Source organism: Columba livia, chromosome 22, assembly GCF_036013475.1.
Source record: "Columba livia isolate bColLiv1 breed racing homer chromosome 22, bColLiv1.pat.W.v2, whole genome shotgun sequence".
Lineage (NCBI taxonomy): Eukaryota > Metazoa > Chordata > Aves > Columbiformes > Columbidae > Columba > Columba livia.
In genome coordinates, this window is record NC_088623.1 from 3,574,812 (window position 1) to 3,599,967 (window position 25,156).

At 46.9% G+C, this 25,156-nt stretch overlaps 1 protein-coding gene and 1 long non-coding RNA gene across 10 annotated transcripts in view; one reads left to right on the forward strand and one right to left on the reverse strand.

The window, feature by feature from the left end:
* Positions 1-21,105, reverse strand: part of RAP1A (RAP1A, member of RAS oncogene family) — a 33,562-nt gene extending 12,457 nt beyond the window's left edge. The window contains exons 1-4 of one of the 7 annotated variants that reach the window (XM_065038402.1): positions 20,622-20,688; positions 18,467-18,545; positions 4,763-4,832; positions 1,156-1,239 (exon numbers count right to left, since the gene is read on the reverse strand). In XM_065038402.1, coding sequence (XP_064894474.1) covers positions 1,156-1,212 — 57 coding nt within the window. In that variant the 5' untranslated portion in view covers positions 1,213-1,239; positions 4,763-4,832; positions 18,467-18,545; positions 20,622-20,688. Of the gene's footprint in view, positions 1-1,155; positions 1,240-4,762; positions 4,833-15,522; positions 15,641-18,222; positions 18,546-18,627; positions 18,909-20,528; positions 20,549-20,621; positions 20,761-20,965 lie in introns of those variants that run through there. The other 6 variants (XM_065038407.1, XM_065038403.1, XM_065038405.1 and 3 more) reach the window with 6 other exon arrangements.
* Position 21,106: 1 nt separating this feature from the next.
* LOC110364648 (uncharacterized) lies at positions 21,107-24,736 on the forward strand. 3 transcript variants are annotated; one of them, XR_002423566.2, is made up of 3 exons: positions 21,107-23,051; positions 23,359-23,466; positions 23,600-24,736. It is a non-coding gene; the product is annotated as an uncharacterized LOC110364648 (long non-coding RNA). The 3 variants fall into 3 exon arrangements; XR_010467523.1 differs by having other exon boundaries at positions 23,359-24,736; XR_010467524.1 differs by having other exon boundaries at positions 21,107-22,058; positions 23,359-24,736.
* Positions 24,737-25,156: the final 420 nt, after the last annotated feature.

Below are 25,156 nucleotides of genomic sequence, written 5' to 3' on the forward strand. Positions count from 1 at the left end.
ATTGTTGCAAATTAATTAGAATATATGCTTATTTAGCACCTAGACTATTAAAAATAATTTCTGTTTACCAGCCTATTTGCATTTCAGCTTTTAAAAAGGCCAGAGGTGAATGCTGATTTAGACTTCACATCACAAATAAGGAAATTCAAGTGTGTCAGACACTGAATACTTTTTATGTACAGCACGTGAATCCATGCCCTATTTTACCTAGTGAATCTTTCAGTATTACATAACAAAAGCATGATAATCAAGGGGATGCTGGTGGAAAAAGTAAAACATTGCTTCAGTTGCTGTGGAAGAATAGTGTATCAAAAAAATCAGACACCTACATCTTGTAAAGGTCAGGATGGGATCTCTGAGATAGTGCGGCAAATGTGATACATAATTGAATAACCGTTCCTCCTGTTCAATCTGGATTCTGCAGGTGATGCACCAAGGTTATTAGCAGCCCATTTCAAAATAATCAGCGCTGCAAGCAGCAGCATCTATGAGGTGAACAGCTGGTCAGCTATTATCACCTTCTGTGAACAGGAACATGGTGCAGTTCCTCGTTTCAGATAACTTTACACTTGACCAGTTCTTTGCCCTCCTCGTTGGAGCGAGCCGCTTGACTGACGTGTGATAAACAGGTGACAGAAATCTCTCTTACAATGCTTCCCTATCAACCCTGCTATGTAAACCTCTTACTGCAAACAACACGAGTACTTATGAGTGCAAAGTGTCATCAGTCTGCTTGTCCCTCCGCACTGCGCACGCTGGAGGTCACTTCTCGTTCTGCCCCGTATTTTCAGTCCAGGCTGTGCATTCGGGTTCTATCCAGGATGGACAACACAGCCGTCGAGGTACGCAGAGCTGCATTCGCTGTTCCAGCGCAGGCTGGGCTTTTAACACTTAGGCATTCGGTCATTTACAATATTACACCCATGCGGGATGCAGAAATTAAATGCGAACTATTGTAACAGTGATTAATCACTTGCTGCTCCAAAACCACGACACATAGATATTTCTGCAGCGTAACAGTGGCTGCGTGGGAGTCACCACACGCTTTAAAAGCCACACAAATATCCCAACGCATTTAATCAGCACGGTCTGCAATGAGATCGGCAGGGTTTGACGTTTGTGTTATCGGTTTCGGAACCGCTTCCCAAAACTCACCAACGCGGACTTGCCCACACCTCCTGAGCCAAGGACCACTAGCTTGTACTCACGCATGGTGTGGTCTGTTCAAATAGAGACAATCTGGAAAGCAGGAAAAAAGCCAACAGTTAAACGCATACACGTACACACAAATTCACGACGCTGTCTTTTGAAAGTAGCAACGCACTCCCCTTCTCCAAATACTCCCGAGGGCAAAAATCTCTTTAATAACAGCTAAGTTTTTGACTTTTCCAGCTGGGCACTCAAATTTAGACAGCTGCTCTGATAGCCCCAGTTTATACAGGATGCTCTGTGAGCCTGTTGGTGCTGGGAGAGGAAGAGGATGGAAACCCCGTGGCACACGCACCCGGCTGCACCGCGTAGCACAAGCCACCCATCTTCTGCATTCTCAGCATTTTAGAGCACAAAACAACGAGGCTCGGTCATGAAAATTACATCAGCAAGATGCAAGGAGAGAGGTTTACTTCTCCCACCCACCCCCCTAGCAGGGAAGGATTTAAGTCAGGATTTTCTCTCTGGAAAAGGTCAGGCCTAACTCACAGCTGCCAAGGCAGAACCTCACTGCTCGCCCAAGCAAGGGCTCTGCCTTTTTATGGAAATCTTGCAACTCCCTCTAACTCGCTACGCAGCACCAGAAAAACTTCTCATTCTCACCGAGATTCCCCGACAAATAAGGCAAATGACAAAGCTGGTGATAAACATTTTACACTATGTTTACAATAGAAGCCAGGCTGGGCTGTCCCTATCAACGGAGCTCAAGCAAACAATGATCTCAGCAGCGAATTATCTTCCCCTCTTCCCTGCAAGATAGCGCTTTCTTCCCAAGTAAGGCTTCAGAAACACGAACGCTATGAGGCTGGGCAAGCTGCATTTCTCCAAGGCATTTCAAACGAACCCTGCGACAGCATTTATGGGTTTGCCGGCTGCAGTTTGAGGATCGCTTTAAAAATCAAAACGTCTTCGAAGCAGTTTGAGCGAGAAACGTCTCACCTTGTCGACTCCCGTTAACAACCGTCTGCGAAGAGCGGGGATCGTATTTATAGCTTTGTAACTGTGGACGACTCCCTGACAATCTGTGTCTCAAGTTTATGTAATCATTAAATCAGGACAGGCTTTTTTCCTATCATTTAAATTCCCAAGGGAAAGCTGCTAACACGCAGGGTCAAGAAGGAACCCACGTGCTGCCGCACACCCACGGCCAGTCCCCACCAGAGCTGTACTGGGACCAGCAGCTGAATGTGACACCGGAGACCGTGCCCAAACACCCCCCTTTTAACCCTAAACCACAGGCTGCTTTATGGTCTAAATGTGACACAAGTATAGGTTAAAACAAACAGTTCAAAAATCCTGCGTACAAGCTCTGTGGCCGGTTTAACTCAACTTTAAGCTCATTCAAATCAAAAGGACAGAAATCCAGGACGCTCCGCACTCAGGTTGCCAAGCCTTACAGGAGGAATTAAAGCTGAAGCTATTGGTTTTAAGCACCTTGTGCTGGTTTTAATTGAAGCCTCTATTAGCTGCAGTTGCTTAGCTTCATAGAAACTGTGAAACAAAGTCAAACTGAAAGGGATTTTCCAGAATGGTAACTTTGAATATTTAAAAGCAGAGCAATGTCTACGCACTGTAGTAGGTTGATGCTATCTTTGGTTAAAATTCTGATAGCTGTAAGCTCTTCCGCTTGAAAATTTCCCAAGAAGTAAGATTCACTTCCTTTCTCTCAAAAAATCCTGATTTTGGATGGGAAGGAGAGGGGAATTCCAATTCGCAATGATTTTCCACTTGATAATCCTTAGAAATTAAAAGGCAACGCATTTTTATAAAGTATAAATGCAACTTATTGATCCGGTTCATCTTCATCTCCCTCCAGTTCCACCCTGGAAAACCCAGAAAGCCATCAAGCTAAGGGTTAAATTTAGCTGTGAACTCTTTCACTTCTTATTTATAGTAAAAATACTTGTGGGAAAGTTTCAGCTCGGAGCAGAACAAGAGTAACTTCTCATTTCTTCTCTGTAGCATTTGCTGATTATGGTTTTTTTCAGGTGCAACAGGAAACCAAGATCCTGAAACACATGAGCCTTATTACTGTAAACCCCACACGCCTTAATTATCTCGTAGCTCTTTCACGAGTATGTTAATATTATCTGTTTATACAACAGGAATAGAGTGCTCAAGGAATTACTATGCTGCGGCCGCGCCAGCTTTTCCTTTGGCAACTGTTTATGCCCACCTCAATAGTCAGACACTGTTGCATTCATTTCCATCCAGAGCTCTCCGTAGTGGAGTTGCAAGGGAATGAAATTATGGGTGTTGAGTGTTTCTTTGGGTTCAAGAAAAGAACGATCACGAAGGAGCGTAAAAATATATCTTGAAATACAGAGTAATAAACGAGCAGGGTTCAGATTGCACCTATAATCATGAACAAACTTCGCTTCTGCGCTGTGAAACACCCAATACCTCGGGATTAACCCCTTCTTAATTCTTGGACAGGGGCGTCTCTTTGCTGCTGCCACCAGCACCGCTTGGGGAGTGACCAAAATGGATATTCGGGCATCAAAACGCCCAGCTCCTCCCTGAAGGAAGAACGAAGGGCCCTGGCCTGTTGACAGATGGAAAGATAAAGAAAAGATGCGGGATATTTGTTTTAATATACAAAAATGCAAGGCAGGGCCAGGAGAAGGATGTTTGAGAGGCACCAGCAGCTTGGATGCACAAATGGATGAAGCCGTAACCTGAAACGTGGCTCCCAGCGCCCGCTCACCTGCGTCTTTGTTCAGCCAAGCGCTCGCGCTCTCTTAACCGCATGAATCATCTTTCACCCCGTCGCAACCGAGCGCACGAATCGGGGCACAAAGAAGCAGAACTCGGGGGGTATTTCCCAGCCAGAAGCCGGGCAGAGGCTGCGGGGAAAGCAGCCGAGGCCCTTCAGCAGACAAACCCCAGGCAAAAATTAGCTGCTCCTGTTACAGAAGTTTCACCAGCTCAGCAAGAAGTTTATCATTCAAGTGGTGGGGAGAGAAAAGCCCAAAGATAAGCAAACACAGCACTGAAACAAAGTGCGTGCGGGAACTTCACGCTGATCTGAAATGTGACATGCGCCCTGTGAAATGCAGATGCCCAAGTACAATTTAATGCACCTGAAGAGGGCAGTTTGTATGTATTAGTTTCTCCTTCCTTCTCCGTACACCTCTGGAGGCACAATACGCTCCTCAGCATGAGGAAGATGGGCAAGAGCACACGGCCTGATGGTTTTGCATAACTTGCTGAAACACTGGCCACAACTGACAACACCATCTCCATTAAGATGATAACAAAAGACTTAAAAACAATACAAATCAAAGCAGACACGTTCTTGACTCAGCCTTAAAAAGAAACTGCGGGATGTAGTCAGAGATTTGTGTTTTCTACAATAGCACAGGATGTTAGGAAAGACGGAGCACAAAACCTCGGGGTTTATTCTTCCCACTGGAGTAAACAAGATTCAGACAACTTTTTATGTTAAACAACGCATTATACACTTATAAATTCTTGAGATTCCCTAACTGCCGATGTTTTCACAGTTAACAATTTCATTTTAAATACATTGAGAACATTAAAAACCTCATACCTTGGCATAAAAGTCCTCTCATCAGTGTCAGCAGCCCTACTGAAGGTAATTCCGGGCTCCCTACAAGGGACTGAAAAGGAAGAGAAGGATTAATCATTTTTCCAGTTACAGTGTATGTAAGCATCAGATTCTCTCTTTGCAGTTTCAAACCCAAACATCCTTGTTACGAAATTTGCTCTTTGCTTTATCAATGGAGCTCTGTGCAACGTCTGAATACTCAAATCAAATTACCTTAAAAACAAGAACTCTGGCACAATTTAACTTTGCCTCTGGGACAGTAAAAGATTAGGGAGGGGGTTCAGGTGCAAACCAATGGCAAAACACAGTTTCTACTTGATCACATCATCAAAAAACACTTTAAAAATTGAACTCGCAGTTAAGATAAACCACAGGAAGACGACACAAACTGAACTGTCTTAGGATAGAAAGATCAAGCACACAACTGTAAAGTTCATATTTCTGTTTAACATGGGGCCACACTGGCTTTTGGAGGCGAGAAGCAAAACTCGTCCCTTTCCTCCACAGCTCCTGGAGCAGCATCGGCTCAGCCAACTCGCCTTTCGCACCCATTTTAAGTTCCTGATTCTCGTCTACCAGATTTGATAGCAAGAAAATACAGTCTGAAGACAAAATTGCCATCACGGTACTTCTATCTTCTTACGCACTGCTTCCAAATCATTACCTAAAGCGCTTGTCTGTTTGCTTTACCATTTTTACTGCACTTCAGTGAAGTTGCCACTTCTGTCCACAACCCCCTGCGCCTGTTATTTGATGACTACACTTGCAAAAAGATCACATACATTTCCAAAGTCTCACTTTTCCCCTTTCCTCTGGCAGCGCCTTCTACCTTGATGCCATGGATTTGATCCACAGATGTGTATATATATATATGTGTGTGTGTATATATATATATATATATATATATATATATATATGGCTATCTTCTCTTGATTTCCGACCACTCATTGCTAACCCAGAGGTGGGAATTTAAAGAACGGTTCAATGACCAAGTCCTGTTGAAAGCCAACAGCACCTGGGCTCCCACAACTTACTGGACCCCCCCGGCGCCGCGTCCGCACCTGCAGCACATCATGGGAAAGCGTTACCCCAGAAACCCGGGGAAACGTGCTGCTGAACAACAGGCTACAGAGAGCAGATCGGCAAAGATATTTAAAGATGTGAGTCAGTACTAAATGAGTCAGAAGGCCACGGCTGGACCGAGAGGCGAGGGGGAGGCGTCTTGAACATGGCAGTGAGCACCGAGGGCACAGGCCGGGTTTCCACCGCGTTCTTGGGCAGGTTTAAATGCGACACGGGTGCTTTTTAAGCGATTAATAAACTTGATCCATTCTGACAAACGGGATTAATCAAACCCTCACGCGAAAACCGGCTGCTGTGGATCTCCAAGCGCTCGGGAGCTTCCCATGCTCTGCAGGCTCTTCTCTCAGTTTGCTTTTCCTACTACTTGGTTCTGCAGGAGGGATGGATGCTGATTACTTCCAATCACCCTCTTCCCATTGGACTTTTTCTCCCTTGACACAAAACTTCATTTAGACAAACCGAGGTCAGGCTAACCCTGCTGAGGCTGTAGCAAGTTTGCAATGCACTGTAAGAGACGAAACATTGTACTTTCTACTATGAAGAATGCAGGAGGAACGCGGCTCCGTTTAGAGCAGCCCAGGGACCCCGAGCGATCGCAAATGGAAGAAACCATCACTCAGCTGCTCCCAATCAGCATCGCCAGCCAGTGACTGCTGCAACACTTCGAAAGTAAAATTATTTTATAGAATCCATCCAGATTTCTGTGTTGTAAGGAGCAGAGGCCCACGTGGTGCCTCTGCCGCCGAGCAGCGCCGTTTGCTTTAGTGATAGCGCTGACACAGTGCCAGCTGCAGGGCTGAAGACAGATGACAGCTCAGCAAGGCGGACCGTTTTCACTGAAGGAGCACAGCGCACAGCTCTGGTTTAAAAAACAGCCAGAGGAAAGGAACAGAAAAACAAGAAAAGAGGCCCCGAACGCGCGCAAACCAAACCACAAGCACCGGTTCCTAGAGACAGCACGAAACGGCCCCTTGAGGTGCAGCTTCCACAGCCCCGTGTTCACCTGACGTGTATTTTGGTTTTGCTGCTCCCGGAAAGGTGCACCGTGGTGTCCCTGACATGGAGAGGGGCCGGGAGTGAACACCCCTCACCCGGCTTTAGGGAAAAAAAGAACAAGATAACAACATCCTCCTCCTCAGCGCTTGCTCATCACCCACATGTCCCTTGTCCCAGCCGTCACATTTGCACATACAGAAACAAAATATTGAATGTTTCCAAGGGGAAATGTGCTGTCAGCAATTTATGGATTTGGGAGGGATCAATGCAGGTGTCTGTGAGCTCCGGCACCTCCCGGCTCGGGCCGTCCCGCGGCCGTCGCCTCCCCGAGCAGATTCTTGGGACGTTACAGCCGCACGTCCTGGCACTTAAATACTGAATCACGGCTACTACAAACAAACCTGCTTCACTTTGAACTTGTCAGTGTTCTTCAAAGCCAGTTTTATTAAGTTACTACAAACCAGGCCGTGAAAAAGGGTGGATTCTTTTTCTTAAAGTGTCTACTAAACATTGCTCGATTCTCCACCAAAATCCCTTCGTTACTCAGAGCCGTGTTTGCAAAACAAACTCGAACCTAGCATTTCTGCAAAAGAAAGATTTACGATGATCAAAAAAATCACACTAACGCAAACAGATGCCCTCCACAATTAAAAAAACACCCATAAAAATAAAAGAACAATACAGCAGTGAAGGCTGGAAACACAAGACGTGGGGTCTGCCCTTGATAAACCACTTGCACCCCGGTGCGGCCAAACGACAGCTCCACTCGCCACCTGCTCCCTAATTCGTTATTTGTTATATACCATGTTCTTAGATATTAAATTACTCAATGAATTCGAAAGCACATTAAATACTTCCCTCGTATTAATCAAAGCTGTCAACAGTTGTGCAACTGTTACACATGAGCTACGGAAATGTGTCGGGAAGAAGGATGGCGGATCACAAATGAAAGGGTGTTTGCCTGCTAATTGCACAATTAATTAACAGACGGCTCCCCTAAAAAGTAACAAGACAAACACTGCCATAGACTTACCCTGTTAGTTAGCACAGGGTTCATTTAAATAATCAAAATCCCTGCCATGGACTCACTTGCCAAGTCCTGTCCCCAAGGCTCTGTCTTTAGGGTACACAGAAAACCTCCTCCACCTTTCCTGAGACCAGCAACAACACGACTCTCTGGCTTCTTCCCTTCAGCCAGTTCACAGTCACCTCACTCCCCGCTCATCCAGACCACACTCCCTCAGTTCAGCTGTGAGGATGCTGTGGGAGACTGTGTCAATGCCTTACTCAAGTCAAGGTAGATCACGTCCACTGCTCTGCCATCCATCCACCTTGTTATGTCCTCATAAAAGTCAATGAGGTTGGTCAAGCACGACTTCCCCTTGGTGAAGCCATGTTGACTGTCCCTAATGACCCTCTTATCCCTGATACGCCTTGAGATGGCACCAAGGAGAAGTCGTTCCATCAGCTGCCCAGGGATGGAGGTGAGGCTGACCGGTCTATAGTTACCCAGAGTTACTTTCAGCAGTAACTCCTATATTTACAAACAGAATGCAGCAGCATTTTAGTAACATAACTTGTCCAAGCCAGAGGCAATCACAATTTGGTAATTCAGAGCTAAAAACATTCTTTCCTTTATTTTTAAGCACTAGATAAAAACAAAAAAAATAAAATATGCAAAGCGTAACACTAGCGACGAGCCAAACAAGCCAACAGGTGCTTGAGAACATGAGATAAAACCACCATCACTCTGGTATTTGAAATGTTCAGCCGGAAAAGGCAAGAGCCTCCCAACCTTGCACACACTTATGCTTAAAAGCTCCAGTCCTCGCTGTGTGCTCCTTCCCACCTTCCGCGGTGCGTTGGGAAGGTTCCTGATGCAGGGCTGGGGCCATAAACATCCCAACTAAGAATAAAGTCCCGCAGCAACAGCGTCGTCCTTTCTGACTCCAGCAAATGAACTACAGACACACAAACAGGGCAGAGAAACAAAGTGCTTCGAAAAACACCGATTGTTCTGTCATTTGAGAAAGCGATTTTTACGCACAAACGTACTGAGATTGATCTTCAGCCCGTAATCTTCAGCTTCACGCTGAACTTGCAGTTTTAAATATCATCCTAACGTTTACGGAAGTGACTGCCTGCTTATTCATTTGAAATGGCTTTGCTACAGCAGCACCCCGGGCGAGGAACGAGTCCTTTGGGCAGCTAAAGCTGAAACGGCTAATTTAGTCTTTGTCCTATTGCTCCACAGTTGCAGAAAGTTGCCGGGGCCGGGTGCCAGGCAGACAAAACCGGGGGAAAGGAGCCAAGAGAGAAACTCAAACCCAACACGCGCTGCATCCCGAAACGGGAACCGGCAACCGGCACCGGCGGCCTCGTTCTGCGTTTTAATAAGTACATTTATAATAAATAGAATTTAATACTGATGAGCTGCAAGCGGGAGGAGAGGCGTCCACCTCAGCTGCGCAGATCAAGAGAAAACAGACTTGTCTCAATTCTATATAAAAGAGTGTGAGCTCCATTATAGGAACAGCTCCTCATTGTGGGAACCGGCTCCCTGGCAGCGCCGCGGTCGCACTCGGCCATTTCTTGAGTATTTTCAACAGAAGAGTTTCCAAAACGCACAGAAGATCTCAACAGATTATTTTTTGGAAGAAAACAAGATTTCCTTTCCCCCTTCCTCATCAGCAAAACGTGTCTAACGTTTACGCACTTTAACATTTACACAGAAGCCGTTTATGGGGCTTCCTCCACCTGTTGTCCCCCACATCCTTGCCACTGATTTTTAAGTCCTATAAATTCTTCTTCTTCCATTTTCTTTAGTGGAAATAAAATCTTCTGACCTTTTTTAATAGAGATTAAACTCCAGACAGACGCTGGGAGGCTCAATCATAGAGAAACACCAACGACATTACACTTGGTAAGAATATGTTGTGCTGATAGTAGCTTGGCAACGTTCTTAACTGTGTTCTTCCTGGTTTATACAATTAAGGGTAAATAAGTGACAAGAGGTGGGTCGATTGTCACTGTAATTTCAGCTTGCAGGTTATTTTATTTCTGCTGTAATAGCGATCAGACACTGGTCACTGTCAGGGGTTGGAATTCCAGCTTGTCCTTATTCAGTCTCCAGTATGGAATCATGGATGGAGAGGCCAACACAGCTTCCTCCTGATGAAGTTTTCTTTGAAAACTCTCTCAAAAAGAAACTGTAGAGGTTTTAACTACTCTGCAAACATACTTCTACCCATCAGTGATAAATACTAAGACTGATATCGAGCCTCTAAAAACGCATCGCCTGTTCGCACAGACCACGGCCTGGCTTTTCAGGAGGCGGCGCTAACTTACCAATTCCAGAAAATATGAAGATTCTTTAAATCTTCCTGGCAAAGCTGCACTAATCAGTTTGCACACGCTGGGGTTGACCGTGCAGACCGATGGAAAGGTCAGGTTTGCATATGCACTCTTGCCATTTTCACTGCCTTCAAAATATTTTAGTGTTTAATGTGCATTGGCCACGAGGAACCAAATCCCCTCCCGTTCCCACACAACTGCGGCTAATTAAATGCCTCTTTTAACAATGATTTTGTTGAATGAAGAGCCTCACTTACCATATGGCCACTTATTAATGCTACATTGTTTATCAGTTTAAATAAAACCCCTGCAGCAATCAGTACCCACGTAATGAGCACCTGAATACAGTTAACGAAGGGTGTATGTTAGCGCTGTTTTCATGGCAAATTTTAAGCCTTGGTAGGAACCTGAATAGCAGTAAATTAATGTAGAGAATTAACTTAAAGCAGAGAAAAAGTAACAGTTTCACTAGTTTTTATAATTAAATGAAGATATTTAATATGGTACTTAATCCTTTGGCATTTAGCTCAGTCCCTTAATGCTGCTCCCTGGAAGGTGGGGGCAGAGGGGGGTGAAAACTGCATTTTCTTTTACAACAAAAACGACATTTTCTTCTACGTGATGATTTTAACTGAAGGAATATTCAAAAATGTTACTAATGCTTCAATACTGGAGCCTGAAGGTGAGAACTTTGAGGGCATGAGGGTCGAGAACCAAAGCGCTGGCAGCTCCGAGCTCTGCACTGCGGGTTCCCTGGAGTTTTTCAATCCTCCTGATCCCGTGGGGCTTAAAAGGGCAAAACCACTTTTGCAAATTCATCCTGGAATTTCCTTTATGGAAAACAAAAGGTAACGCTAACCCCTAAAGGAAATAGCTCTGATAGTTTAAATCGGTTTTATATGAACCATTTTGGTGTTTATAAGCCAAGCTTGATTACAACCAAAATAGATTATTATACAGCTGTCTTTAAACAACAACATCAATTTCAAAAACACCCCATGGACGTTATGTTTAACTCCTGAGAAAAGAAGGACACATCTAACAAGGTGACCCACAGAATCCCAGAGTGTCAGGGGTTGGAAGGGCCCTGGAAAGCTCATGCAGTGCAATCCCCCCATGGAGCAGGAACACCCAGATGAGGTTACACAGGAAGGTGTCCAGGCGGGTTGGAATGTCTGCACAGAAGGAGACTCCACAACCCCCTGGGCAGCCTGGGCCAGGCTCTGCCACCCTCACCAGGAACAAGTTTCTTCTCAAATCTAAGTGGAACCTCCTGTGTTCCAGTTTGCACCCATTGCCCCTTGTCCTATCACTGGTTGTCACCAAGAAGAGCCTGGCTCCATCCTCCTGACACTCCCCCTTTCCATATTGATCCCCAGGAATGAGTCCCCCCTCAGTTTCCTCTTGTCCAGCTCCAGAGCCCCAGCTCCCTCAGCCTTTCCTCACACGGGAGATGCTCCACTCCCTTCAGCATCTTGGTGGCTGCGCTGGACTCTCTCCAGCAGTTCCCTGTCCTGCTGGAACTGAGGGGCCACAGCTGGACACAATATTCCAGGTGTGGTCTCCCCAGGGCAGAGCAGAGGGGCAGGAGAACCTTTCTGACCTACTGACCACCCCCTTCTAACCCACCCCAGGTACCATTGGCTTCCTGGCCACAAGGGCCCAGTGCTGGCTCATGGTCACCCTGCTGTCCCCAGGACCCCCAGGTCCCTTTCCCCTACACTGCTCTCTAACAGGTCATTCCCCAACTTATACTGGAACCTGGGGTTGTTCCTGCCCAGATACAAGACTCTAGACTTGCCCTTGTTATATTTCATTAAAAGTTTTCCTGCCCAACTCTCCAGCCTGTCCAGGTCTCTGATGGCAGCACAGCCTTCTGGCGTGTCAGCCACCCCCACCAGCATCAGCCGGTTCTTCCCCTCGACCTCACGAACAGTATTCAAACAGGAATAGAAAAAAAGGATTTTTTCCGTGTCTTTGAAATGCTAAGACATAAGGCAATAGGAAAAAAAACAAAAATCTCTCCCATATTAGTATGCACATTTTTTAAACCTATGGCCTGAAGACAGTTCAAGAAAGACCTTAGAACACACCGCGCTTAGTTTGGATGTTAACTGCTGTTACCTGCAGCGTCCTCACACCCCGTTTTGGTTCGAACCCCTTTCCATCGCAGGGAAAACTCCCATTTGACTTGTTTTTTCTAGAGGGAATCTCCAAACACACCATCACCAATACGAACGTGTGGGCAACGCCACCGCCGGCTTTCAAATGTATTTAGGAAGCTTTTTCAACGTCTGCCCATACAGGTGCAGTTAATGCGAACTTGGCATGAGAAGGACAATAAAAGAAGTTGCGGCCTCTCGGCTCTATAGACTTGACTTAGATTTTCTGCCCCCTGCTCAGCCACCCAACCACTCGCCCTAAAGTCACTTCTATTTGATATTGTGTTTGCAATGAGGGTATGTTTTTATATTTCTGATGTACAGAATAAAGGAAAAGACCCACTTTCTCGGAATCACATCACTGAGGAAGGTGCCTTGGAGCATTAAAACATGTGTTTGATCATTTTAAATGAGATTTCTGAGAAAGCTTTACTCTGAATTTGAGTGCATTCTAGCGATTGATATGCCAATATTTCTGAAACAAGACAAAGCCATAATAATAGTGTGATCCCTATGACTTTACAAGCGACCTGATGAGCTGAAAGCCCTAAATGCTTGAATATTTCATGCGAACTGTTGCAGTCTGTATCTTTCATCTTAATGTTATTTTCAGCCACAATTAGTGTTATAATCCAAAGCAGAAAGCAACAATTGGTTACATTTATTCTATCCTCACCTGTATTTATTTCATAAACTCCTCAAGATTTCTGTTCTTCAAGCCCGATATGCAGTAACGGTTGCACAGAAAATCTCCGAGTAAAGCAAGACGTGCTGGAATGGGGCTATTACGCAAAGAGGAGAGTCGTGCCAGAAATAACCTTACCCAGTGAACTATGATTTACTTTAAACCATCACGTGGTAGGTGGCATATAAAAAGAGATTATTCTGCATGTCAGCTGTCCGTAATGAAAGTTTTCCTCTTCTCAGCGGCCCCTCCCTACAACTCCAAGTTTATTTGCATTAGGGAAAAGAATACGACATAAAAAAAGCAACATAAAAGGCACGGCAACCAACACATCCAGCCCAACTGCTCCTCCCACATATTTGGTGTTTTCCGGAGTGAGGGGCTGTTTCCAGCTAATGTGTTAAAAAAGGGAGCGCTGCCCAATTCCACACAGATGATTCCCCGGTACAAAAAGCTCACAGCGGTTTTATTTCGAGGAGCCCGGAGCACTCGGGGCTACAGCTCGAGCCTGAGATGCTCGGACCTTTTAAAGGGCAGATTTCACCGCTCTGCGTTCGCAACGCGCTACCCTCATTTCAATATGACAAATGCAAATTTTTTCCAGTATTACAACACCCCAGAACACAACGACGCTGGATCCGACAACTACTTTAACAAAAAAAACCCCACCAAACACTGCAGCCAGCCTCCAATTTGCAGCTCTAGCCCCTCGCGAGTGCAACGCAACTCTGGTTTTCTATAACGCTCCAGCAAGCAGCAGTTACACAACACAACCCATTGACAAATGTGACGTGTGCTGTTAGTTGCAGCACATTTCCAAAAAGCAGGTTTTTTCCAGTAACTTTTGACAGGGCAACAATTACCTACTACAGAGATGCTCGTCCTACGAAGCACCAAGGCAGCGTATATTTCTGGCTGCCTCATTTAAGCGATTAATAAAGATCTGTTTCAGCCACAACGCAACCGCTGCTGTGGACACATCCAGACCTCTGATTTCAGTGCCACAGATGGATTTAAATACTTCCCATCTTATCAATATTCAAAATAAATAAGCCATAACGACTCAGGCCAGCTGCTCAACAGGGTTGTTATTGCCTGGCTCCCAATATATTCAAAGTGATAAGGGTGAGAAAGCCGAGTCAACCACGTGCAGACGTGGGCTGTAAGCAACCCTAAGCCTTCCCTTTCTTGCGGCTTGTCCTCCTTCTCCCCCAACACAAAAGCACTGCGGAGGGTCAGACTTCCCCCCAAGATAAAGGATTTTGTTCCTCAAAGGAAAGCAAACAGCAGTTTTCAAAACACACCGAGGTCAGCTTTTGTCAGTGTCGGGATTTCTAAATCGTAAGAATTAAATATGCACTTTCAGCCAGGTTCAAGTGGAGCGGCGCTGAGGAAGCGCCTGTGCAGGTAGAGCAGGTATTTCCCAACACACAATACCTGCTGGACCACTCGCGGAGCAGGAACATCAAAACATCCTCTTCATGTGGCCACGTTCAGAGCCGCCCGACCTGCTCCAGCCACCGGGGAGCGGGGCCCTTCGCCATCCCTGTGCGCTGCTGGCACAGGAGAAACAGAAGCAACACGGTTTCAAACCTCATCTTTAACTAGATGTACCGGCTGGTGCAGCGTCGTGGGTGCCACCCGCAAATATCAGAGCTATAAAAGCCAAAATGATCAGCGGTCAAAATTAGGGAAGGGTTCTGGTGTCCCATTGCTTCCCACAGACACCTCACTGGATCTCACCACAGCAGATCAATGCGATTTAAATGTAAAGACACCATTTCTGATTCCGATTGGAATGTAACGCTCAGTGCCTCCTCCTCAAGCACCACCCATCTTCCCACCGCCTCTTCATTTTAATATCATTAAATGGACTACTCAGACAACCTTAATTATTGCAGAATTTGCAAGGGCAGAAGTGACCTCTCAATAACCAGTTTCTGTCCCGTTCAGAACTTTGGAGATCAAAACATGTTTCGTACCAAACCTGGAACTGAAATGGCAACAGGGCCAGCATCAGAACAAGAACAGCAGGTATGTGCTGTCCTGACTGATGCTTCACTACACAGCTTCTCCCTGCACTCCCCTTTCTTCAGAACAGAGCTCAGAAAACAGGCAAAATAACTAACATCATGATCACAGGAAAGCACAGGTTATCTTCTAACCATCAGCCATTTATCTCTGAACGCTTTCAGCCAGCAGACACGCAAGCCCAACTCGCAAGTGATGTCTTAAAAGTCACCAGCACAAGCAGCAAAGTCAACTGAAAAACAAGCACAAAGACCCTAAATTTGTCCCCAACAGAAAGGCAGCTTGATAGAAACTCCCACAAATGCAGGCTGTTCCTTGCAAATAATACCCTATTACCCTTAAGGAGCAAACAGTCACTGATTTATCCACCATAAGCTGCTGATCATGTTATTTCCAGATGTGACAGGCAGAGCAGACACCCACCACGTTACCTCTCCTGCAGCCTCAGCACTAAAGGGACAGAAGGACACTGCCCTACATCAGACACAGGCAGGAACTGCAGCTTCTTGTTCTCTGGAACTCGTCCCTCCATCAGCACCGGCACTTGCACAACCCTGCGGTGAGTCAGAACAAGAAGCGATCTGGCCGAAAACAACATCTGTATTTTGGGGACTAGCTCAGTTTTCAGCTCCCCGAGTTACCCAAGCGCACGAGGGAGACGCTGGCGTGTGCGACTGCATTTAGTGACCGTGAAACCCCGGGCCTGGCCACCGGAGCTCTCACCACAACTCACCTGCGCTACCAAGCCATACAACAGTACTGTGTAAATGCAATGAAGTGGGTAATTCAGATTGCAAGGGACTTATGAAGGTCTCCAACCAATTTCCATCCCTGCCACTTGTCATCACGGCCTCTTGTCCCTTCGGCATTGCCTTTCCCTTGCCACAACAGGCTCCAAGAGATGGGCAGGGTCATACCACCCGTCATTTGAAAAAATCACTTATTTTGCAAGTGGGAGATGCTATCTACAGAAACACCAATTACCTGCTCTGACACCTGAGCAACAGCAGATCAACCCAAAGCACACGCAGCTGATGCCTCGGAGCTTGTATTAAAGCCATTGAGTCTTGCAGTTGCTTTCAGTCCTGGTGATGCTCCATAAAGTGTAACTAAAACATCATTTTTTTATGTAGCATAACCAGGTTTCTCTTAAAAATCTTATACTATTGGGTCAACTGTTGTGATGTGCCAGGTTTACTAGCTACACGGCAACCTTAAAAAGAGCTTATTTAAGTATAAATCAAGAAGTCTTAAGGAGAAAGGGTGCACCCAAGGGATCTCTGACTTCTGATGCTATAGGATTGTTCTCCAGAGATGCAGGAGGAACAAACTTCACCCTGTTCATGTAACATCACACCATGGAGTTCAAATTTGTTCTTCTGGGCCCTGGGTGATCCAGCCCTCCAGCTGGTGACACTGGGAACACAGACTTGTCTCAAATGATTTATATTAGTTAATTTCTTTTAGATCCTTCTTACTCAGAAGCTATTAATGAAAGTTTCTCTTCTTCTCACTTATTTTAATCCATTCTCTTCTGGTATATTACCTCAACAGTTCTTCATTTAACCAACACGGATTTTTTTTAATTTTCATTCTAATATTAGTGTTGGAGACACTAAACTGGATCAGACTCCTCCTCAGTTCTTGCTTCCAAATGTTCCCAAATGCCCAACAACCGATAAGACAAAGGAGTTAAATCTCTGTCTTGCCTAAGAGCTCTAATGTTACTGTACAACTGCAGGGGCTGAATAACCTCCTACTACTTCTAATGTATGGCTTTAAAGAAAAGAAAATAAGTCAACCACTCTGGGAAATGTTTTACCCCTAAAAACTGTGCCTCTTCTTGGACTGACTAATTAAAATGTATCACTTGTATATGCAGGATAAATTCACCTTCACAAGTTTAGGCTCTATTTAACCATTTCCATTAACTGAAATATACTGCACTTGATTTTATTTGCAACACGTTGGATTTTCAGTCTGCTGAGGAACAGCTCATTCCAGCCTCAGATTTATCAACTAGGAATTCAGTCCTCTTGATCCTCTCCGCACTTATGATGCCGGGATATAATCCAAGGAGAAACCTGTTGGAGAGGTGAACTTTTTAGGATGTTCATTTATACCCAGAGAGCAGTTTAGGAACCCAAATAATTGCAAATCCTGGCTGCCAGCAGACTAGGGTATTGCAGCAAATAAAACACAACACCTCAGACAGGGCTCAGCATCTGGATGAGCCAGACTGATCGAACAAGGTAGCGCAGCAAGATTAACTTTGCTTTCCAACTTTCGGACATCCTTGCTTATCTCGGCCATTAGGTGTCATGTTTCCAGGATCAGAAGTTTTTGCAAAGTGTGAACATAAATGTTTAAGTAAAAATGTGATGCTGCGATTTCTGAGCACCCCTTTAAGAAGAGGCTTTCATTAAAATTCTGTTTAATTTCCTACTGCTTATTAAATTAAACAGTAAAAGCAAATCAATAACTACTTCAGAGCTCAGCATGAAATGAATTCAGGCTGTACTCCAACCATCATCCCCACTATCTACTCTTCAAAAGAATTCCGAATATAAAGAGTAGAGATTTGGAGTTTATGTACACTCAAAAGATTCACTTCCTTTTCTTTAGTATAACCAGATAATATGTTCCTGTTCTCAGAGTATCAGGATTCCTCTTCTAAGACGGTTTTGTGAAGTTGCACAGAAGCAACGTGTTCTCTAAATACACAGCACGAGTTCCAAGCGCCACCGAGTACACACTGAATGCACATGGTACAAAAAAAACACCGCAATACATTGTACAAATATATAGAGAGTTATTTACGCCTGAGACTATGACTCAATACACTATTAAAGCTTTTATGTTAGAGTCTGTCCACACGTTACACCACGACCATCTAATTACATTTCAGTGTTTTAAGGCCAATCCTCACACTGGATGAATAGCCATGAAACGCATCACAGCCTATGTTTGTATGTTTGCAGCTTATGGTTTCAAATATAAACAATTTTGATAAACTGCGTAAACATTAGGCTCCAAATAAAAGCATTAGCGCGTCACTGGAATTACACTGCGCTAGTAATTTAGTCCGTTTGGCACGCGGTCCTCTCAAAATCTTCAGCAAAGCTACTTACCCTAAAAACAGCCACACCAGAGCCAAGACACGTGATGACGGACTGACGGACACCGCTCTTAGTTCCTCCGAGTACTCAGAATTATAGCTCTTGGGTCTGCCAGCACCAGCTAGACGTTCTAAATGTCACCGAGGGTGGCACCGCACACAGTCCTTCCATCCTCTACAACTACACCCTCCTGGACACGCTCTCCTGCACTCACAAAGGCCAGAGGAACTATCTGCCTTTACAAAGTACAACTCACTTTTCCACGGACGCTCTTAGCCTGCCGGAACACCAACGCTGCTCTCCTCCGGGTGTGCGACCAGCAGAAAACACTGCGCCTGCAAACAGATTATTTTTAGAAGCCGCGTATGCGAGCGCAGCACTTCCTGTCAACTCCACCTTGAAGAACGACAAACTCACTCTCATTCTCCTTTCCAAAAGTAGGATTTCACAATTTCTGTTGCCCAGCACAAAGAGACGGAAGGGACAACATCCTGAGAACTGCAAGCGACAGTTTCCCAGTTCCTAACTTGCCATTAAAAACTCTTGTTGGGATATGTTGACAGTCTTCAGGCGATCACGTCAACAAACCGAAGGCATTTTTTCTGCTACAATGAAGAACAGAACATTAAATGGTTTTATTTATTACGCTGATCTTTTCCACAGCAACAGGATGTGAACATGGCATTCTCAGCGTAATGAAGTCACTATAGCAACGTGATAATGATGTCAGAATAATCAGAGAGCATTTCATACTTGGGACATGGTGAGCTACACCACTTCTATACATTTAAAAAGTTGCAGATATCACAAAGGAAGGGAGTTTCAACTAAAACGTCCTGTAAGTTGCCTCGTTTCAGATAACTTTTCATCAAATACACAGATCTTTGACTGCTAGTGCTCTGCTTTCTGTTTCGCTATCCATTGCTGTCTATAAGTCTCACAAATTGCCACATTAAAACCTTTGGGTATCGGGGGATCTGCTGGTACCAGTGAGAGTTAACGCCACACTGTTTCAGTAAGAAAAAGCACCAACAAAAATCACAATAATTACTCGTTTCAGGGCAGACAGCCGCTCTCAACCCAACAGCCAGTTTCCTCAATTTAACTCTTCAAACAATCTGATGACTCTTCTTACACGGAGCAATATGACTACCCGGACAGAATCACAAAAGCAACAGAAATTGCAGAGTGCTGCTATAATAGTCCGAAGGCAGACAGGCGTTTTCAAGTCAAACGACTATTTTAAGAAATATTATCTCCCTTGTTAAGCTACCGAAAGGCAAAAAAACAGAGTTTTAATGGTTTGCCCTTCCTGTCTGCAGCTCCTTCCAAGTTGTGAGCAAAGCAAAGCCCAAGAGCCGAGTCCAGCTCTGTGTCGGTGAGTACGGACTCGCCGTGTCCAAACCCTCCCGCTGAGAACACTGCATGCAACTCCTTGCACCAAAACCAGCCGTATTGCAGCTCAAACAGCGCGAGCAAAGACAGTAATTAACGAAAAGTATCTAAGCACAAAAGTTTCCCTGCACAGAGAACAGTTTCTCTTTAAATCGCCCCTTTCAAGCGACTGAAGGAAGCTCAAGAAACCATTTCAGAGCTGAAGTGGTTGCAGACAAGAGGACCCTGAGCCCTGAGGATGAGGCTGGACCGGGGTGTTGTTCCATGGGGTTGACAAGGGGCTGCTCAGCGCCTGCGTCCAACACCGAACCCTTGGCCTGGCTCGTTCCACCTGCCCAAACCTTTGGGGCAGGACATGGGGCGGCTGCCCAAGCCTGGCCCCTAAATCCACCCATCGCCTACTGCTCCCCTTGGCTCTCCCGTTACCTCCGCTGCTCTTTGGGGAGCGCAGGGCACAAACTCTTTGCACCCCCTTCCACCTCGGGGAGCAACGAGATGCCACCCGCTCCCCTTGAACCCGGGACTCCCCGTGCACACCTGACTATACGAAACACCGAAGGAATTTGGGTTATTTCCCGAGGCTCAGTGACACCACCACCCCCCGCCTCGGCCCCCGCAACCTCCCCGGCCGGGAGCGGCGGCCCCGGCAGCGCCGCACAAGATGGATGTCCAGCCGCGGCACCGGGAGCCCCGCACCGCCCTGCCCGGGCCCAGCGGGCTGCCCTCCCGCCCCGCCGCGGCCAGGGCCGGCGAGAAGCCGCCCCCCCCCCGCTGCCGGCCGGGCTGCGCCGCGCCCCCGGGGAGGGAGCGCCCAGCCCGGCCCCGCTGACACCGCCTCGCTCCGCGGAGCCCTCGGCCCACGGCCCCGGGCCGACCCCCTGACCCGCTCGCTCCCGCCCCAGGACGCGGCCCCACGGCCTCACCGCGGCCAAGGCCCCGGCGGGGGCGCCCGGAGCCGGCCCGTCGGCACCGCCGCCCCGCGGGGCCCCCGCTGCTTCCCCCGCGGCCCCGCTCACCCGCCGCTTTCCGGGCCTCCCGCCGCCGCTCGGCTCCGGGCTCAGGCTGCTGTGCGCGGCGGCGGCGCCGCGTCCGCTCCGCCCTCACCGGCCGCGGCCTGGGGAGGAGCCAGCGGGGCGGGCGGGGGCGCGGAGCCGGAGCAAAGCGGGAGGGGACGTGAGCGGGGAGCCCCACGAAAAGTTCCGGGCGGCGGCGCCCGCGGGCCCGGGCAGGTGCCGGAGCTGCCGCCCCCGCTCCGGGGACCCTTCCCCGCGGCGCCCCGGGCGAAGGTCACTCGCCATCGCAGTCCCGGCTCCGCTGGCACAGCTGGGCCTGGGCCTCCTGCCGCCCCCCGGTCACTCACCCCCGCCTGCCCGGGAACCGGCTCCGCAGCCGCCCCGGCGAGATGGAAACGGGCCAAGCCGTGGCAGCGGGTGACGGCGAACAGAGCAGGGACCCGGCAGATAATTAGGCCGAGAGCGTTTCCTTATCGCGGGGAAGCTGTTGTGGTGCAGGGTGGGGCATAGAGGGGACGGGACTTGTGACTTTAAAAGCGGTTTTTTTTCTGAAAACAGCACTTAGTAGTAGCGGGAATTCTTTTATTGTGGAAAAACAACCAAAGAAACTGCCTAACCTTGAAGTAAAACATATCTGTAATCAAGGAGAAACAGATGACATGCAGAAAGAGGAAACAACGCGCGTGTCCCGATGCTGACATTAAAAATGTCACTTAGGGTTTGTAAGTGGCAGGTCAGAAACCGACCATAGTCACTGCACAGGGTCTCCTGAGCTGTTAGATTGCTTCCTTAGTCCTAGCATACACTATAATTCAGTTATAAAAGATACACTCAAGAAAAGCCAATGTCGACAGTTAATAAATTTCAGTAAATTTTAATACTTTTTTTCCCAGTTAAAAATGTATAAATGCTCCACGAAGAGCCGTAATTGCACCCACGACGTGAACGCCTCGCTCTCCAGGACCGGTACTTAAAATGCAAAGGGATATCTCGCATTCACAAGCAGAGTCACCTCCGCACGTGGTTGGGGACAGGACGAGGACGGCAGCCACCCACCGGGGATGATGCTCAAGGTGAGGCTGCAGACAGAAAGCCGAGGTGGCGGCATCGCCTTCACTCGCACAACTTCAGGGACACAAGCAGATTTGTTCAAGTCTGGGGCTAGAGCAGTAATATTTTGTACCTTCACGCTGCCTTTCATCCAGAACTCCAATGAAAGCGCTGAATATTACTCATGGGGCTTTACAGATGAGGAAACTAAGACAGCGATTAAATGACTTATCCAAAATCCTCAGCAAGTCAGCGGCCAGGAGAGGAATACAGCTCAGAATCCTCACTCTTATCCTCTACTCTGAGAAAAGCCATGCTGCTCCACTTCTCCCGCTCAACGCTCTTTGTGCATGCAGCAGAAATACACAGTGCAGAGGATTTTGCTTCCAGGTACAACTCGTGGCTGCTGATACGGATCTATAAATCCCTGTTCTTTATGGCTCAAGTCTTGGCAAGGTACCTCCTTCCCTGGGGACCACCGTGCTGGGAGCAAGCAGGTGAATCACTGCTGCTTAATTCGTATAGCTGGAGGCAGGGTAATCTCAGCAGAGGGATGCGGCAGTTGCGCATCCCCCTGGGATCTGGAGCCTTCAATGGGGCTGTTGCTGGCTCTTTTAGCACCTTTTGTGCCCCATTGTGCCTGTCCTCACATACACATCTAGGGTGGTACCAAGGAGTGGTCTTCTCCAAGCAGCGGGTCTGTGAACTGGAGCCCTCTCTTTAGACTGGGATGTGGGTTGTGTTCTTCTCATGATTGCCCAGCCCAGATCCCGCGGATGGTTGGTGGCTCCCATCACGATTACTTGGCAGTTGTAATCGGTGTCCAGCCCGCCCCACAGACTCATGAACTGAGCTTTCGTCACAGCAGTAGCATCATGGTCAGAAATCAACCAGCTTTGTAAGAGGGAATCTATTTCATCAAGAAAAATCATGGGCGGTGGCGCTTAACTATTGATCATTGAAATCTGAATAGTAACACCGCACCCCTAACAGCTGCCGTCCCAAATACATCCTGGGTGGTGACTGCAATACAAGCAGCAGCCCATCCATGGATGGCCGCCTTAGATGTCAAAGATAAGTTTTTCACGATTCCCCCAAGGGAGGAAGACAAAGCACAATTCGGTTTTACATGGGAAGGGAAACCATACACCTTTAATCGGCTTCTTCATGGGTACCAGATCTGACCAGGGTATAAAATGGGGCCCCACCAAAGGCCCCCTTGGAGTGGTCTTCTCGGAGCAGCGGGTCTGCGAACTGGAGCCCTCCCTTTAGACTGGGACACCGTCTAAGGAGACTTCCCGGGATTGAGAGCACCTCATCTCATCATTTGGATGAGTGGTTATTTACGGGATATATCCTTGAATGAGTCCTTGCCTAACACAGGTGAGTGGTTATTTCTTGTGGGTACCCTGGAGTCAGAGGGCTCTGGGTTTGTTTCTTGTATGTTCATGCACATTGTGGATCCCCATTATTCTCATGTTGTTGTACCCCAATAATCTCCTCAACTCATATCCAAACCTGTATTTGATGTTGTCGGAGTGCTAACTAATTGTATAAACCCTGTTTCTAGTCGGTTTATTGGCTGCACTTTTCCAGCCAGAATAAAGTCTGTTTTGGAACTTGTTCTCCACCTAAAACTGACTTTGGGTGCCTCCGTGACAAGGGATTTCCACATTTTCTTTCTCTGCAGGACTCAGCCTTGCCAGCCCCAAATATCAATCCATCTGCAGCTTTTCCCACTCAGCACTACTGACTGAAGAGTTTTGATTGCATCCAGTGAATCACACTTATCTATTTCGTGAGTTGCAGACCATCATCTAAGTTTCAAAACAATGAGGGTCTGGGCACACTCAGGGCCTGACTCAGCAAGCCAAAGCACCTGCTTAATGTCTGTTCTGGGAAGGTTGACTTTTATTTTCCATTTTCTGCAGGTTTGAATGGAAGCTGATAACATTTATTGCTGAGTCAGGCTTTGCAAGTACATGAAATTAAATCTGGATGAATGTGAACCTGGTTATGAAATGATTAGGAGAAAAGGGGGCCAAGTTCAGCTGCAATCTGAGGCACTTTTCCTACTAAGTTCAACAGGGAATAAATCTGGATCTTCGTTTCTGCTTCAGCAGGAGGGATGCGGCTCCACGGACAGACAGACAGACAGCGCTGGAGCCCGTTTCACCACGGTGCTGCTGCACCGTGTCTCTTGTGCAATCTGCATTTGCTCATCAGCAGGTTCAATCTGTCAAAAGGGCATTAAGTCCTGCACCCACACCTTCTTCCTCCCTCGGTGCATTTTCCAATTTATAACAAATCCTTATTACTTCAGGGGCATCTACGGTATCACTGATGGCATCACTTACACCTGCTTGAAGCGAGTGAAACCTGCTGACATCTCCAAATGGGATTTCTACTCCACACAACCCCAGCGTCACCACAAGGTTATAAGGCAAAGAGAATCGAGTCTCTGCGTCCTGTCACATCCAGGATACAACCTGGTGTGTCCTGGACGCTGCCCAAGCAATCCAGTGGCTCTTAACATTGCAGTTTTATTTTTAAGAAGTTATGTGTTATATAAATATTGTTAAATTACAACAGCATTTCGCTCCCTTTTTCCTGTACGTGGCAGCAGTGAAAGACTGAAGGGAAAGCGCTGTTATCCCCAGCATCTGCAGCAGGATTGCGATTCTTCGCCTGGGTTTGCAGCTGAGTTGCAGGGGTTGCACCGAGACTTCTGCAGGCAAATGAAAATGAATCATAATCCCTCAGGACTTTTTTTTTTTCCGTGCCAAAATAGCAATTGCCCAATTGGATAAATTGTGACGACAAGTTCAGCTGATGTAAATATCTAGCTAATGCCCATTTGCTGATTTAATGAAATCCAGAAACAATTTGCAGTCACGTAATGAGTTTGGATTCCTGGCTGATAGAATCACAGGACTAGAGAGCAGAAGTCAACTCAGTAACACACATCAATGGCACATTTAAATGAGAGTGTATTCGGCACTGTACAGGCTAATAACACATTATTATTGCTCTAGTCATTAAAAGTAAAGGTGCTGACTGCATGAAAATCGTGTCCCGATTGTCTGAACTTAAACTGCACAAAAGAGAAGCTGGTCCTTTCTAAACATGCAGTAATAGTATTTTAAACTACAGTCATAGGAGAATCAGAAAAATGCTCATTACAAAGAGCTCAACGTGAGCTTTTGAAGTGCAAACATTATATTTTCTTTACAGGTGAGACTGCAGTGTATCATTAGGAATAATGACTTAATTATGTTATTAGGAGTGCCTACGCGCATCACTGACACGGTGCTGACAGCCGGGCTGGTAACGCGGCTGCAGGGGTCACAGCACACGCTTCGCCCCCCATCGCCGGCCGTGCGGAGCTCCCGAGGGTGCCGTGTCCTTGCCAGGATCAGACATAAAGCATCGTTTAACACACACCAACATCTGCCAAGTTCTGTGCAGGCAGGTGAGCTGCAAAGCCG